Source organism: Vigna angularis, chromosome 3, assembly GCF_016808095.1.
Source record: "Vigna angularis cultivar LongXiaoDou No.4 chromosome 3, ASM1680809v1, whole genome shotgun sequence".
Lineage (NCBI taxonomy): Eukaryota > Viridiplantae > Streptophyta > Magnoliopsida > Fabales > Fabaceae > Vigna > Vigna angularis.
This window is the reverse complement of record NC_068972.1, coordinates 8,506,430-8,522,218: the sequence shown is the minus strand read 5'-3', so window position 1 is coordinate 8,522,218 and position 15,789 is coordinate 8,506,430. Positions and strand designations below refer to the sequence as shown.

Here is a 15,789-nt window from a genome sequence, read left to right as displayed (position 1 = left end):
CTGCTACACTAATTATTTATTTTTTATCATTCTGTAGTAGGCAGTAGATTGCATCAGTGATTTTACAGTAAAAGATTAGAAATCACTTACTGCAAACAGTAAGCAACTTCACCACTAACGCACATTCTCCAATAAAACTTTGCTACCCAAGTTAGCTTCTGTTCAAAATGTTTTATTTATTATTTTAGATTTTTACTTATATATATATATATATATATTATATATCATCTTAACTAAAAATAAAACGAAATTCCACTAAGTATATACAAATCTCTTGTTATAGTTTCACTTACTATTAGTGACATTATTTCTTTTCAAAACTATTCATTAAGAGAAGTTATTTTTAATGATTACTTGAACATCACTAATTGAGATGGTCTCACCATCGATAATTACTTATGTTATTTTGTTGTGGTGGAATGAAATGGACCATAATTAACCCATTAAGTTCATTATTCTTCTATTTTTATCTGCTTAAATCACAAAAATATATAACATCTTTCAGTATTCATTCCAGTTGCATTTTGAAGTTCATTCACTATGTAAAAGCTTTTATATTGGAAATATATTTATTCTTATAAATTAAAACTCACAATTCAAAATATTTTCACTCTTTCAATTAAGAATTTCTATATTCGAAACCGGATTCATATATCTCTTCTTTTAAAATAATAAATGATTAAAAATAATTAACTATTGTTGTAAATTATTGTAAATACAATATATAATTTATATATTTAAGTATATGTTTATCATTCATTTTCATTATATAATTCATACATTAAATCTTATTTATTATAACTTTTAATTATATAAAAGGGAATTAATTCTATACACATAACGAACTAGTTAACATTATAATGTAAAATATTTTAAACCTTTAAATTTCAGAACAACTAATTTAAAAACGTACTATTTCATGATGTCTTCAAGAAGAGGAAATGTAACGCTTAGAAAAAAAAAGATAGCCGTTGGAGACAACCTCGCCTTCAAATATTCAAAAACTATAAATCTTATTATCACTACTCAGTCACTCACTCCCAAGTTTCAGCAGGCTCTAAAAAAAAAGATCTTCTTCAATGGCTGACGTTACCATGGCACAGACGAGTAAGAATAACAAGAACCCAGAACAAGAAAAGCATGCAAAGTTCCCAGTTTTAACGGTGCTCAAGAACAACGCCGTTCTCAAGAATATCTTCCTCGTACACGACGGAACCAACGAAGATCAGACGGTCCTGATTGGGCGACATCCTGACTGCAACATCGTCCTCATGCACCCCAGCGTGAGCCGCTTCCACCTCAGGATTCGCTCCAACCCTTCTTCCCACACTATTTCTCTCGTTGATTTGGCTTCTGGTACGATGCTAATTAAACGAATCGTTTTCTGTTTTTTTTTTCTTTGTTCTTGCTTTGAATCTTGATGGGTTTCGATTCTGTGCGGGCAGTGCATGGTACGTGGGCTCGTGGGATGAAGCTGGAGCCGGGGGTGACTGTGGAATTGAAGGAAGGTGACACCTTCACTGTAGGGGTTTCTACTAGGATTTATCGTCTCAGCTGGGTCACTCTTACCCAATTGAATGTCTTTGTGCCCCATCAACAACAAAAAGAAGGTCAACAAGAAGAGACAATCAAGGTACTTTTTTTCTTTTTACGTTTTGATAAAATTATTCACTTAGCCTAGAATTATCGCCTTTTTTAATTTTCACTTTTATGTATGTATATGAAGTTTAATTCCTAGGAGTTATTTTGCGGTTTATCAGAAATTTCTTTGAAATAGTTTATTTTATGCAGTTTGAAAGTTTTCTATTATATTATAGTAGCATTAAAAACCAAAAATTAGCTTTTATACGTGTAAAAGGGAACACAAATTATATTTTTCTCGAATAGGAACTAAAAATAGAGGTAATTACGGACTATGTTAAATGTTTATATTTTGTAGAATGCAATGCAAGTCAGGTGTCCGTTGGTTTTTTTTTTTCCGTTTTTGTTTGTTTGGAATTTTGGGAATTACTAAGGATTTTGAATTGAGACAGCTTTCCGGAATGCAGAAGTTTGGTTTTTTTTTATTCTGGGTATTTGATTTTCTAAATGTTATGTATTTTGTTTATGTGTTTTCTTTGATTTTTCTCTACTTTAGTTGGGCATGCAGGATGAGAATTTGGAATATAGTGTGCAACGAGAGATTCTGGAGGCTGAAGACGTGGTTTCTCTTTGTTGTGATGAAAAGAGCAAGAGCCATTCTGAAGATAAGGGATTGGGAATTATCAATGGAACTGAAACATCATGTTTTCCTGCACACTATGGTGGTGAAATTATACACTGTGACCATCAAATTAGTGTTTTATCACCCCCGCATGTACAATCACCTCCTTATGCAAAATCAGTTGATGAACTTGATTACACTGAGAAAATTGAAGCTTGTCCGAAAGTGGAGATGCCTGGAGAGCCTAACTTGCTTTGCACATTGAGAGAGTATTTGACACAGAACTTATGTCTGCCTGTTGTGGAAGCGGTCCAGGGGACCAAAGTGGAGTTTCAAGCCCCACATGGTACTTTCGCAAAACAACCACCTTCTTTGGAAATGCTTTGGTCCAGCTTGTCCACAAATATTGATCCTGCGACTTTTGATGAAAGGGATGTTGCTGCAGTGGCTGTAACACCTTCAGAATCTGACAAGGTTGAAGATATTTTAACTACCGTACCAAGAACTTTCAATTCTGATAACACGTGCTTGATAGTTGACAAAGATCTTCCTGATTTTGAATTTCATCAAATGGAAGTTGTTGAAGAATTTTCTGTGGATTTAGTACCTGAAGGAGAAAAACAAGGTGAAATTCACTGGTCCAGCTTGCCTACAAATATTGGTCCCTCATCTTTTGATGTAAAAGATACTGCTGCAGTGGCTGCAATACCTACAGAATATGAGTTTGGAATCACACATGGAGATAATGACAAGGTTGGAAATATGTGTTTGATGGTTGACGAAGATATTCCTGATTCTGTATTTCATCAAGTGGAAGTTATTGAAGAAGTTTCTGTTGATTCAAAACGTGATGGAGAAAAACAAGATGAATGCAAGGAAGAGTACACGTCAAAGTTGCAAGATCAGAATGGAAAATCTTTCCGTGAGGGAGGGTACTCTCGAGATGATCCTGCATCTTTTAATGAAAAGAGCTTAGCTGTAGTAACTCTAATACCCACAGAATTTGAATTTGTCTGCACACTAGGAGATAATGAAATGATTGAAGATATTCCTGTTTCCAAATTTCAACCAATCAATATTGTTGAAGATGCTGTTATGGATTCAATATCTGATGGAGGAATAGAAAATAAATGTGGCAAGGAGTTGGAGTCAAAGCTGCAGGCTTCCCCGGATGCTAAATCCTGTCAGGAATCTGGTAACTCAGTGGATGAAATAGCTGAAGATAGTGGAAAAAATTGTACAAAGAGCATCTCCTCCACGTCATTCCATGTAGAATCTCCAAATTCTTCATTGCTTTCGGAAGTTGTTTCGAACATTACAGCTGAGAACCAGACACCTCAATCTCTCACCGCTGTGACAGGACGCTCTGGAGGGGCATTCCTTGAAAAACATGTAGAATCAACAGAGAAAAGTTCAACCTTTGGCAGTATTTGGTCAAGAGGATGTAAGGCTGCTAGTGCTCCCCATGTTCGGGCCAGAAATAGTAGATTTATGAACACATCTAAGGTTGGCACTGAAGTTAAAAAGAGTAATGTGAAAGATGCCGTAAATAAATCAATGCCAAAGGATCTTTTCTCTCTCTTTGATGTTGAAGGAAAAAGTTTCAGTTCAAATAAGGAAAACCTAAGCTCAAACTCCTATCACTTGCAGCTCATGAGAAAGAAAGCTAAGCTAGAAGAAATTAAATTTCCCATGTCACAAAGATCACCCAATTTGAGCTGTTTTAGTCCCAGCATTCATTCATCCAAAGGCATAACCTCTGTTTCAAATAAAGTGAACTTGACTACAAAAGTAGCTCAAGAATGGAAGTCACAAAGAAAGCCTCTTAAATGTCTTGTCAACTTGGTCCATGAGAAAGATACGATGGAATTAAAAGAGAAAATAGTGGAAAGGGTTCCCTTCAGATCACTAACGAACACTGGAAGCAATCATAACTCGGTGACTGTTTCTGCTACAGAAAGTATGAATGATGCCGGTATTTGTGGGCAGATCATCTCAAACAAGTGCACTAAACCTTCTGTAAGTGAACTTATATTCGTTTACCATTCTTATTTAGCATATACGCTCACATTTGTTTTGTTTGCAACTGCAGCAGCATACTAGTAGAGAACAAAAGAGGAGCTGGGACATGGTTGTAGACACTGCTTCTCTTGTGAACAATGAGTCAAGAAAAGCTTTGCAGCTTCTACAAGGTCTCAAAGGGACTCGTTTAATCATTCCAAAATCGGGTAATGAGTTTTAGATCATTATATGCTTGTTAATATGTACTTTGTTTGGAATGCAAGTGATGTTGCTTTTCACTCAAGTTAAAAACTGGCTCTCACACTAACAATCTGTGATGTCAGTCATAAGGGAACTAGACTCTATGAAGCAACAATTTAGACTTTTCAGAACAACTTCCGAGGCTTCTTTGGCATTAGAATGGATTAAAGAATGCATGGAGAAAACAAGCTGGTGGATTCATATCCAAAGCTCGATGGAAGAGTGCAGGCTGACAGTTCCAACCCTTTCAAATAAATGTGCTTCACCTGCTGTCGAAGATCACATCCTCGAATGTGCTCTTCAGTATAGAAAAATGGAGAATGTTGGACAACTTCTCCTACTTAGTCATGATGTTACATTGAAAACAAAATCCATGGCCAAGGTAATTAATCTCTTATACTGAAAATAAAATGTGCTCTCTTGACACATCTCATTGATGTTCTTTTTCTACCATTTCAGGGGTTGCTGTGCGAGACAGTGCAACAATTTCGCCAGAGTTTAGTAAACCCCTTCTCTGAGAGGTTCATGTGGCCCAAGAGCTCTCCTCGAGGACTGACTTGGTGTTGCCAAGATGATTTAGTTTTAAGGGAGAAATATTGTGGATTGCCATCAAAGGCTGGTTTGAAGCTCATCGCTGAGCAGTTTTTACACTTTCATTGATTAAACTTTTTACTATTATATTCTCATTTCCACGTTTCAAACCTACTCTAGCAATCTGGACAACCATTGACGTAATCTCAACGTAATTATGTTAGTTTTATTTTAAGTCCTGGGAGGGAAAACTGTCCTTTTCTTTTGGACACTTTTTTATTCTTTTCTATCTAATTACACGTTTTCTTTCTAGTGTTAACTTAAAGCACCAACACCATGCATATGTTGGTTCTCAAAAATTTCGGGCCACAATTGCAAAGCCACAGAAAAAGGCGTTGTTACGTCACACAGTCGGATTGACTGAGCTTGAGCTACGGTACGGAAGGTGGTTTTAGAAATGACTAATGATATAGACGCACGAAAATCACGACCAGATTCCGTATTCATGAACAGGAAAAATGATATATGTACGTTTTATACAGGACAATGATACTTTAACAACATTTTTTTAATAATATTTTAACATTATTTACGTGTCATTTTATGATTGATCCATGTTAGTGTTTATGATTATTATTATTGATTGTGGATTAATTTTGGACCAATCACAGAATGACACGTAGATGATGTTAAAATGTTGTCAAAAAAATATTGTCAAAGTATCATTATCTTCTATTTATTTATTGGATGTAAAAGTGAAAAAAGAAGAATAAAAAAAACGAAGATGAATAAGATTGTGTTAAAAAAATGTTTAATCAGTAATTTAGACTTATATTTAAAGTTTTGTTTAATTGTTTATATATATATATATATATATATATATATATATATTTATTTAATTAAATTTAATTTTTTAAAATTTAATTTGCTCTATGTCAAAATTTGATTATTAGAAATCTTTGAAACTTGTTTTTTCTTTTTTTTTTCTATCTCCACCTTCTTGAACCTTTGACCATCATTTTTCTCCTCTTCTACTCTCACTATCTTCTCCACCATTGAACATCCTTTTTTCCTTTCTTCCTTTATTTGGATTTCTAAGATTCATGAATTGTTCATACAAATTAGAGTTGGATTGGCCGTGCATTAGTTACTACTTAATTAAAATTTGAACTTGGGAGATGCGCTTGAAGTTTGAGGAGATTTTTGGTGGTGTTTAGAAAGATAGAAGAAATGGGATGGTTCGTTATAGATGATGGAAGGGAAAGAAAATGGAGAAAAATAAAGAGAAAGAAAATAGAAAAATAGTAAGAATTCCAAAATTAAAAAATAAATTAAATTTTAACTGATATTTCAAACAAATGTTAATATCAATTTAATAAAAGATCATATTAATTTTTTTTAATAAAAACTCAATTAAATAAAAAATAAATATAAAAAACTATCGAACCCTTTTAAGACTAAATTAATAATATGCTTCAACACTTTTTCCTAAAGAAATAGTGAAATATTTTTTTATTTTATTTTTCAGTTGTGCTAATGTAAATATTTATAAATGTCACTTTTCTTAATTTTAAAGATTTATATTGGACAACAAACATTTCATGTACAGTAAAAAATGAGATGATTTTATGATTATAAATGAAGTTATAAATAAGAAACATTTTATGTAAAGAAATGGGGAGTACATGACTTTTTCTGGCTTTATAAATTTGACAAAAACAAAAGGATTATTTGTTAACAGGGGAAAAAGAAAACAGAGACATTATGGGAGAGAGTAACATCATCATATATTGTCACAACAGATTGTCGGAACTTGATTCACCGCCACCAAATTTAGTACCATAATTAAAGGATCCTGACATGAGAAAAGAGAAAGAACCTTCTGAATCTTCAAATGGAGTTTGAGGGAATTCACTAAACGCCCCAAAGTTACAGCCTTCGAAGTTCAGCGACGAGAAATAATTCACAGGATCATCAATATTACCTTTCATATCCATCATGTTTTGAACTACATTTTCACTTGAAGGCTTTGATCCAAAACAGAAGTTCACACTTCCTACCTTATTGCTGCTGCATTCTCGGTTCTGGGGATCAGGTGGCTCGGCCACTGCTTTGGTGTCATCCAAAGGAATAGCCGGTGTATGGCCTTGGAAAAGAGCAATGTGTCCAAAAAGCTTGTCTTTCCTTGAAAATGTTGTGCCACAAGAACAGAGCCATTTATCCTTGCCACAGTGTTTTTCATGAGTTTTAAGGTCTGCCATGACTGAAAACTTCTTGGTGTTGCATCTGCTGCAAATATAGCTCTTGTCACAGTGCGTTCGCTTGTAGTGGTTTTTGACACACAAAATAGTCTTTAGTGGTTGGAATTTCTTGTGATCCTTGTTACGCTTGCAGCCAGCATAGGGGCAGGAATACCTCTTGATAAGCTTCGGTTCGGACCCGGTTTCTTTATGCGGTTTTGCAAGAGCTGCAGGGGTTTTGTACTCATCACCATGGCCACGCATGTGCATTCGGAGATTTGCATCCCTCTTGAATCCTTTCCCACATATTGTACAGAAATGTGTGTGAGGGGCAAGAATTTCTTCTTTTTCCAACTGTAAAATCTCATAGGAACCGGGTGGAAGACTCTCTCCCTCATCCACATCTTCTTCATCTTTTGGCTCGTGTTCTTCCATGTTATAGTTTTGCTCCATTTCACAAGTATTTGGTAGATCATTCGGAGTGGACTTATCGAACAGTTTATTTCCACTATTATTTTGTAGGTTAATGGCAGTACTTGGTTCTGATCCAAAAGGGAGGTTAATCCCATGAAGCTGGTCAATCTGGCCAACCAAGGGATTTGTAGTGAGGGTGTGCCTAACAGAGGGAAGAAGACTTCCAGCAGTAGAGATCAATTGAACAATAATTGATGTAAGATCAGCTGTGACGAGCTGCTGTTCCTGAGTCACTAGTTCGTGAGATTGTCCAAAGGGTTGGCACTTTTTATTGACAATTAAATGCACTAGATCCCGGAGCTGATGAATCTTTTCTTCAAGGAACGAAAGATTGTTCAACATTGCACCTGGATTCCAATCTTGGAGCTTGCTGGTATTTGATGAGTCACTTAGTGGACAATTTTCTTGGTCAGGGATCTCAACATCTGTGTTAGATTGACCTGGAAGTACAGATTGGATTGGAAGAGAGGGAGGGTTGAATTCATTGAAAGGTGATTCAATTCCGAAACCATAGAAAGAGGGAGGCTCTGAGGACGTTTTGCAGTTATTAGCACATAAGCCTCCTTTTGGATTCATTTTAAACTCTATTTACGGAATCAAAAACCCTGTCAATCAAAGGTATCTATTTAAAGAACAGCCGATGTACATAAGATGTTTTATAAACAATTAAATTAACAATAGAAAGGACATATTGCATTAGATTGTTTACTTAAAGATTATATAAATGCGCTCGCGCTCACACATACATGAACCCTCCTTAATAGAAGAAATATACCATATACCATTCAACATTAGTGTTTGTGCAAATACAAATATCACCTTCCATTCACAATGGCATCAGATTCATGAAATCAGAACCACTCTAGTAAATCAGTCAACTTTCTGCTAATATTGCCAATTAGCTACTAAAATCTAAGCTTTCAATTTAGTCAATAACTACACAGTTGTCTCAAACTCTCAAAACCAAGCTAGCTATTCGTCTCTTCAGGTATCTTCAGATCCAAAAATCCAGATTCAAATTTTCTCATTTCCACAAATTTTTAAATCATCGTACAATCAGAAAAGATAGGGGAAAAAAAAAGGCAAAACCCTCAACCCATCACCCTTCAGTTATTCCACATAAAGCTGGAAATTCCAAAACCCCATTTGCAGATCATAAATCTCTTAAAGGATAACTAGATAGTTACGTACTAAAAAGCATATCAACCCATTCATTCTCACTCGTTCTTTCCAACCATTAACAACCCCCGTTTCAAACACATCAAATCAGTTGCTACAAAACACCAATTCAGATTTTGACACCATAAAAGGAGAGGGCTAAAAAGAAACTATTCAGAACGACAAAAAGGAAAAAAAAAAAAAAAAACACATGATAGATTCAAGGTACCAATATATAAAAAACAATCTCCCCCAAAAAACTGGTGCAGAAAAAGACGCATGCTTCCTGACCAAACCCTAAACACAGAATTAGAAGCAGAAATACAAAGAGTAAAGAACTTACCGACTCAAAGCTATATAACAATCTGAATGCTCCCCTTGAAATGAAAAGAAAAAGAGGGAAAATTGCGATGGGGAAGAGAACATAGGAGATGAAGTGACTGCTTATATAATCAATAATAATAAAAATAATAATATCTCAGTTACCAAGAAGCTTAAAACTTAAACTATGTTTCTTCCTTCCTTCCTGTTGAACAAAGCAGAAGCATATTTGGTCAACTCCAACTCACTGTTACTACCCACCATAAGATGAGTCAATGCTATGTGGGGCCCACAATAGAGGTCGTGGGGCATTTCTTATCACTTACTCTCTGCAACCATCAATCAGGGCCGTTGCTTGGTGGGTTTTAATCAAAGATGAGAAGAAGCCAAAAAGGTTGAGCCTTTGATTTGAGATGAAGGGTCCCACATACACAGACGCACCAGACAACTAACTGCTAGGATGAAATGTGCTTTGTTGGACTGTACATGCATGCATGCATATGAAAATGATTTGACTTGTCTTGAAAAAATGAAAGCGTGTGAAAAGTGTAATAATGGTTGTGTTGTGGTGAAGTAGCTGGTGGAGGCATGTTCCTGTAGCGGCAACTGAAAGCTGTGAGAGCTTCCCAGGAAGCTACGCTCCCTACAAACTTGGCTTTGTTACTCCTTTTCATGTACTTTTTAAGATCTATCTACGTAACCCATATATATAATAATATCACTATTTTTGTAAACATTTTTTTCTCATGGTTGAAAAAAGTTACTGGATAATGTATTTTAAGTAGTCCTACCAAGTTAGAAACTATATCTGATGGTGCAAGAAAATATTGATTTCTTTAGCTTTCCTATTGAAGATCTGAATTGTTTTATGTTTAAGATTTTCATCGTCTTTAAAAAAGATTTCATCTTATTTTGAACAAGATTATCTCTAAATATGTAAGAATTATTTTTCCATATTTGTATTTCCACTAATAAGAGTGTTCCTCTTCAAAAGAAAAAAAATTGGTACACTGTATCTGGAGATTGTTTTTTGAATCTGTTCTTTCACTCTTTCGAGAGAGATATAGTGTCTTCTTCAAGTATGTTAAAGTTTGTTCATCTTCTTTATCTTTATATAAATTTTAAAGGCAAGCAAGAATACCTAGCCTCTTCTAATAATTATTAACATTTTTTTCAATTCAAGGTTGTTTTTTTAGTTTGATTAAAAGGATGCAAGAAAAAGCTTTGGGTACTAACAATACACGGTGGAAATATAGGTGTGTCTAAATAGAGATGAAAAAGTTGAACACGTAAGAATTTTTTTTTATAAAATTAGTTTTAAATTAAAAGAAGTATTAGTATTTTATGTGTGAATTTGATATATGTTTCATTGGTGTTATGTGTCTAGTTGAGAATTTAAATGTAAATTTTAATTTTTACATTGAAAAATTTATTGTTTTGTTTTAGATTAAAGATAGTAATAACCTTTATATATTAAGGTCTTGTTTTATCTCTCATTATTTTTGTCTATCTCCATAAATCCTCCCCATCAATATCTTAATTGTGACAAACATATATATTTTCTTTTACAAGATATGTAACTTTATCTTAATTTTTTATTTGCTGTTAGGATTTTATGATATTATGTAATATTTTATGCCTAAAATTTTGAAGTAAGGGGGAAATTACTAGTGGGTTTTGCAGGAAGTTTATATAGATTTATTTTATTATTTTAAATATATACACCACTACTTCTTCACTTTGTGTTGTGACTATGCTTTTATTAAGCTCCATAATATACTTTAAAAATATTGATTCATGTTTATGAAATATCTTTGTAAAGATATCGTTGTGGTTTTCTAATTTAAGGTTGAGTTGTTTTATGGGGGAGGAATGCCAATAATGTTGAGTTATCTAATTATAATTTTTTATTTCCGATAAGTTTACAATATAGATTATACAGATTTATCAATTCCAGGTAGTAATTTTTTGTTAACAGAATAATTCTATTCAAATCGGTTTACATTTTAAAGTTGTTAAAATAATATAAAAGAAGAACAATGAAATGTACTTTTGAAACTTAAAAAACAAAAGTTCTATACATATGAAACTCCTGTTCATCTTCTTACTAAGCTTTTATAAATTGTCGTGGAATCTCATTTTTTAAAAATATTTTTCAACAGAAAACAAATACGTTTTTCTACAAGATCTAAATGTAAATACAAATTCTCAAGAACAAGAAAGAGGAACTATAACTGTATCTTTTATATAAAGTTCCACTGACATCAAACAACAAATATAGGAAATACTATTTTTGCTTTTAGAGAGTAATCTAGATACTATTAAATTTTTGCACTATTCTTCAATAATAAATCATCACACATACTAAAATTATTAACTTTAATAATCTCAAGAAGTCATCATATAATTTTCTTATATTTTTTTTACGAGAAATTAAACTGTGATATTTTAGCTAGTAAAGTCATATTCTAGACTTCCAATGGTAGAAGGACAAAGTGGAGGCCCAATAGACAGCACGCCTACAATAATTCAAAATATATGATATAAGCAATGACAAAATGACATAATGATGAAAGGAACCACTATAACAAGGCTCGAAAATGACCATTTTGTAAAATAAATAACTAAAAATAAAAGGAGGATTTTTCATACGTGAAAACACCATCAGCACCATTAGATAATTGAGCACTTTAAACTACATTTGCTAGTTTGTAGTAACTACAGCAATAGAACCAAAATTCCTTGCAACAGAACCAAGTTATTGAAAACTATGTATTCAACCATGCCATGTTCATGGAGTAGTTGATATAATAGCACTTATTTCTTCTCAGTTGATTTTGTGACGGTAACTCCTTTGGCTGCTTCAACAAGTCCCTTCAAAGAATCTCTCCTAGGCCTTGCAACCTTGTTGTTAGGATCAAATAGTAGGACTTCTTCAAATGCCTTCAAAGCAGACTTGTAATCTTTTTTACTGTCATAGGCATCTCCAAGATTGTTCCAAGCAGTGACATAGCCTGGTTGAAGCTTCACAGCTGTCTCAAACTGAGCAATTCCCTTGTCAACTTTTCCATCGCGGACATAGCTTACACCAAGAGCGTTGTAAACCTATTGATGATTTGGTTTATGTAATAGTCACTAAAGTTGTTAAAAAGTCATATCAGAGCAAGAAAGGAGCACCACCAACATACTCTTTATTGTTGATAAGAAAATTATTAGAAACTACAAAATCATGAATGAATGGAAATAAAGAGTGAAACTACAATGGTTGCAATCAAACAAATCCTCTAACCTGAGCAAGATCAGGATTATCCCCATCCCATTTCTCAATTGCTTGAAGCAAGTACTTGGTTGCAGCAGGGTAAAATTTCCTTCGCAGCATCACTGCACCAAGTTCAAAAAGCTCAGTTGCACCGGCATCACCGCTTCTGACTTGCTCCTGAGGCAATGAAAGAACAGGAGTTAGGACAAAGGATCATAAAACATCTAGTTCCAAATGGCTTGCACTTGTGTATATAATCTTTATTAAGGTACCAAACCAGAGAAAAAAATCTTAGAGAGCTTCAGGGTCTAAAACATTTTGAGGTTAACACCGTGTATCTTGCCCAAGAAATAATCTAAAGGACCAAAGGGAAGATGCACAGGTTCTTACCTGCAACTCTTTGGCAGATAGGTCAAGTTCTCTGCGGACAAGAACTTGGCGAATCACAAAAAAGGTCCCAGTCCCTAGCAAACTCAGTAGCAATACCAAGTATATTAGTTGGATGCTTAAATCAAACAATTCTCCAACCTCATATAACTCATTTATCTTCATTGAGCTGCTTGCATAAGAAACATCAGGAGAAATCACTGATAAAGTTTGTCCAAACAAGAATGCTGAAACCCATTTAGATGATCTTGCACCATCTTCAAGATGTTTGGTTGTAAAGTCATTCACTGAAAATCCTGCAAGAGAAAATTAAAAAAGGGCAATGTCTCAAGTGACCATTTCAACTTTAAAACAAAATTTGAAGATTTTGAATTAGCTGACGTTTTCCCAAATGTTTGAACCAAGTTTAACAGAATGCTTAGAATTAACAAGGTGCACAAATTTCCATAGATTTTACCCAATCAGTTTCAGCAATTTGACTGCTAAAAACAATCAACATAATCAAACTTAATGACAATATCGTAATTATTTTTGCTACCTACAGCTGTCAAATAGAGTTGAATGATTGAATCCATTTCAATTGTTTAGCCCATTGTAGTTTGTACACTTCTTTAGGACAGGTTCGACCCTTCCCTTAATCCCCTAGCCATTCAAGGCGGGTTGGATTTCTTATGCAACAAAAATAATTAAAATACTTTCCAAAGTATTTTTCTTAATTTAAATCCAAATTATTGTTTATAAGTTATACTTTATTGTATTGAAGAATTATAAATTTATGGTTATTTTAGAAATGTTATATTTTTATTGGTGGGACAAAAAGTGAATAAGAAATGGGATAGTGATTTGGTTCCCTACAAATTAAGAGGGTTACCAACCCCAATTCCATGATGTGTCATGGATGGTTAACACATTAGCAGCTTGAAGATCAATTACAAGAACAAAAGATTCAAACGCCCATTACCAACAAATACAAGCAAGGGATAGGGGCAAATCAGATTACTGAAAAACAAAAATGTGTAACACACTTCAAATTAGTGAAATAACACAGCTTAAATCAAGTCCATTGGTAGCAGAGAGTCAAACACAGATGGGGGCTTTTCTCAACTAGCAAAAACTACATCCATATCAGTAGCATTATATTCAATGTAATTGACCAACGAACATGTAAATCTAAATGCATAGCTGCCTGATATAATTTGTCATGTTGTTCATCTCAGCAAACCTCATTATCATTTCTTTTGTCTTTTTTTTTTATCTTGGTATAATAACGGAGTATTTGTTGATCACTACATAGATAGAATGCTTCAGAGGTCTATCAAAATTTGAGCACGATAGCATCAGATCATCATATGGTCAGTTTCTACATTCTAGAGAAACAACAGCACGTTAAGACTAAATATTTTTCCATTACATCTTAGACCAATTCACTCGTTATACGGAAAAGCATGTTAAGAATGATAAAATTAGTAACAGAGAATAGGGAATTACTTGTAAATTGTTTGTTGAAAAGGGTACTAAGGAATTCTGTTGGCATTTTCCTTTGAAACTTCTGTCTTCGTCCAGATGAAAGAAAAGATTAGTATCCAGAACTTAAGGAGTAAACAAAGGGCACGAATAATGAGAATACTTTAAAGTTAAACTGATAATAGTATTTAGAATGAATCATATTTATACAAGACCTAGAGTTTATTTCTGTCACCAAAATAAAAGAGAAATCAATGAATCAACTAGGACTGTAAGAAGGAGTAGGAGAATCAGATTATGAAGATGAAAGGTGTATTGGAATACAAGATTCAGTACTGGATGTAATGAAATGCTTAATTTTGTTGTAAAACACGTGAAAGTTAAACAACCTGCAGCAAAATCCCGCTCTTCACTGCATCAAGATTGTCTCCATGTCGTATGGAAGCTTTTTGCTGAATTCCGAAGGCATTTACCTTTCTGTAAATAGTGCTCTAAGTTAATATTCATCCATGCATCACACCACTGTGAACCACTAAAAAAACAACAGCCTTTAAGAGGGTAACAAAAATGAAAGTATTGAATACGAATATGTATCACGCTACAAATCTAGAAATTCATCACCTCTAGCACTTAAACATAAATCATTCTATTACAAAAAGATAAATGGTAGCAACACTGTCTCCACTGCTAGCAGAAATTTGTTAGAAACCGCAAAATTGTACTCTTTAGAGGCAGTAGCCATCATAAAACTAACTTGGTTGGTGCTGACCAATTACATAGTTACCCAATTCAGTACTCTCTTGAACAACATTAACCACTAACACTAACAACATTTACATGAAGCATTGAAGAAAGAGGTAAATGAGGCACCCCATTAACCCACGATGCTCAAGCTCTAAACTTTTGCAAGTAAGAGATAAAAATTGTATAAATTAAAGAGAGAAAGGAAAGGGGATTACTTTACAGAACATGAGTAAGGACGAGGATAGAATTGGGAAGGGGAGGAAGTAGAGACTTTGGAAGGGAATTGGTTGCAGAAAAGGGTGAACGGAACAGAGTCATTGAGCTTAGATGGGAATAGAGTGGAAAGAGAGGGCGAAGAAGTGGAAGGGAGAAGGAGGAAGTGAGCGAAAACGGAACCACCCATCTTCTGTTTATGCTTTTTGAGTTGTTCCGGTTGGGGTTATCCTGCTCCAGCAACCTATGCCACCTTGGACGGGAACATCATTGTTACATTACCTTCTTCATTTATCCTTTTCTTTCCGGATTTTTCTATACTAAACTTCATAAATATTGTTCTATTATGTTATATATGTTTGTTTTTTTTATTCTTAATAATCTTGGTTTTTATGGTTTTAGTGATTGGATTTTATCTTTTAATAATATTTTCTATTCTCTAGTTTGAATGGTTTGATTTTTGTTTTAAAAATAGCTTTTTAGCATTTTATTATCTAATTTTAATAATGGAACAAATTTATTATTACATATAT

The 15,789-nt window shown here is 33.9% G+C and overlaps 3 protein-coding genes across 6 annotated transcripts; 1 reads left to right on the top strand and 2 right to left on the bottom strand.

The window, feature by feature from the left end:
• The first annotated feature begins 1,016 nt into the window (after positions 1–1,016).
• Positions 1,017–5,225, top strand: LOC108324357 (FHA domain-containing protein PS1). Of its 2 annotated transcripts, none has more exons than XM_017557303.2 (6): positions 1,017–1,356; positions 1,446–1,633; positions 2,150–4,222; positions 4,296–4,431; positions 4,549–4,847; positions 4,925–5,225. In XM_017557303.2, exons 1-6 carry the CDS (start codon positions 1,080–1,082, stop codon positions 5,123–5,125), a joined length of 3,174 nt encoding a protein of 1,057 aa, XP_017412792.1. In that variant the 5' UTR covers positions 1,017–1,079; the 3' UTR covers positions 5,126–5,225. The 2 variants fall into 2 exon arrangements, with proteins under 2 accessions (XP_017412792.1, XP_017412790.1); XM_017557301.2 differs by having other exon boundaries at positions 2,138–4,222.
• Positions 5,226–6,640: 1,415 nt separating this feature from the next.
• LOC108326673 (protein SENSITIVE TO PROTON RHIZOTOXICITY 1) lies at positions 6,641–9,415 on the bottom strand. Its single transcript, XM_017560284.2, has 2 exons — positions 9,212–9,415; positions 6,641–8,315 (listed from the first exon to the last, which is right to left on the bottom strand). Exon 2 carries the CDS (start codon positions 8,284–8,286, stop codon positions 6,790–6,792), a length of 1,497 nt encoding a protein of 498 aa, XP_017415773.1. The 5' UTR covers positions 8,287–8,315; positions 9,212–9,415; the 3' UTR covers positions 6,641–6,789.
• A 2,416-nt stretch (positions 9,416–11,831) lies between these two features.
• On the bottom strand, positions 11,832–15,559 carry LOC108324248 (tetratricopeptide repeat domain-containing protein PYG7, chloroplastic). 3 transcript variants are annotated; one of them, XM_017557135.2, is made up of 6 exons: positions 15,259–15,559; positions 14,689–14,776; positions 14,324–14,384; positions 12,839–13,131; positions 12,479–12,625; positions 11,832–12,294 (listed from the first exon to the last, which is right to left on the bottom strand). In XM_017557135.2, the coding sequence occupies exons 1-6, from the start codon at positions 15,444–15,446 to the stop codon at positions 12,007–12,009; spliced, it is 1,065 nt and encodes a 354-aa protein (XP_017412624.1). In that variant the 5' UTR covers positions 15,447–15,559; the 3' UTR covers positions 11,832–12,006. The 3 variants fall into 3 exon arrangements, with proteins under 3 accessions (XP_017412624.1, XP_052730899.1, XP_052730898.1); XM_052874939.1 differs by having other exon boundaries at positions 14,324–14,388; positions 14,689–14,831; positions 15,259–15,394; XM_052874938.1 differs by having other exon boundaries at positions 14,689–14,831; positions 15,259–15,394.
• Between the last annotated feature and the right edge of the window lie 230 nt (positions 15,560–15,789).

What these genes read in the sequence shown, in the direction of transcription:
- LOC108324357 (XM_017557301.2), top strand. Translation starts at nt 1,080, where the DNA reads ATGGCTGACGTTACCATGGCACAGACGAGTAAGAATAACAAGAACCCA. An exon ending in TCTCGTTGATTTGGCTTCTG is followed by an intron (nt 1,357 to 1,445) that starts GTACGATGCTAA and finishes CTGTGCGGGCAG; the next exon opens with TGCATGGTACGTGGGCTCGT. An exon ending in ACAAGTGCACTAAACCTTCT is followed by an intron (nt 4,223 to 4,295) that starts GTAAGTGAACTT and finishes TTGCAACTGCAG; the next exon opens with CAGCATACTAGTAGAGAACA.
- LOC108326673 (XM_017560284.2), bottom strand. Translation starts at nt 8,286, where the DNA reads ATGAATCCAAAAGGAGGCTTATGTGCTAATAACTGCAAAACGTCCTCA.
- LOC108324248 (XM_017557135.2), bottom strand. Translation starts at nt 15,446, where the DNA reads ATGGGTGGTTCCGTTTTCGCTCACTTCCTCCTTCTCCCTTCCACTTCT. An exon ending in TTTCAACAAACAATTTACAA is followed by an intron (nt 13,132 to 14,323) that starts GTAATTCCCTAT and finishes TTTCTCTTGCAG; the next exon opens with GATTTTCAGTGAATGACTTT. An exon ending in TATCTGCCAAAGAGTTGCAG is followed by an intron (nt 12,626 to 12,838) that starts GTAAGAACCTGT and finishes TCATTGCCTCAG; the next exon opens with GAGCAAGTCAGAAGCGGTGA.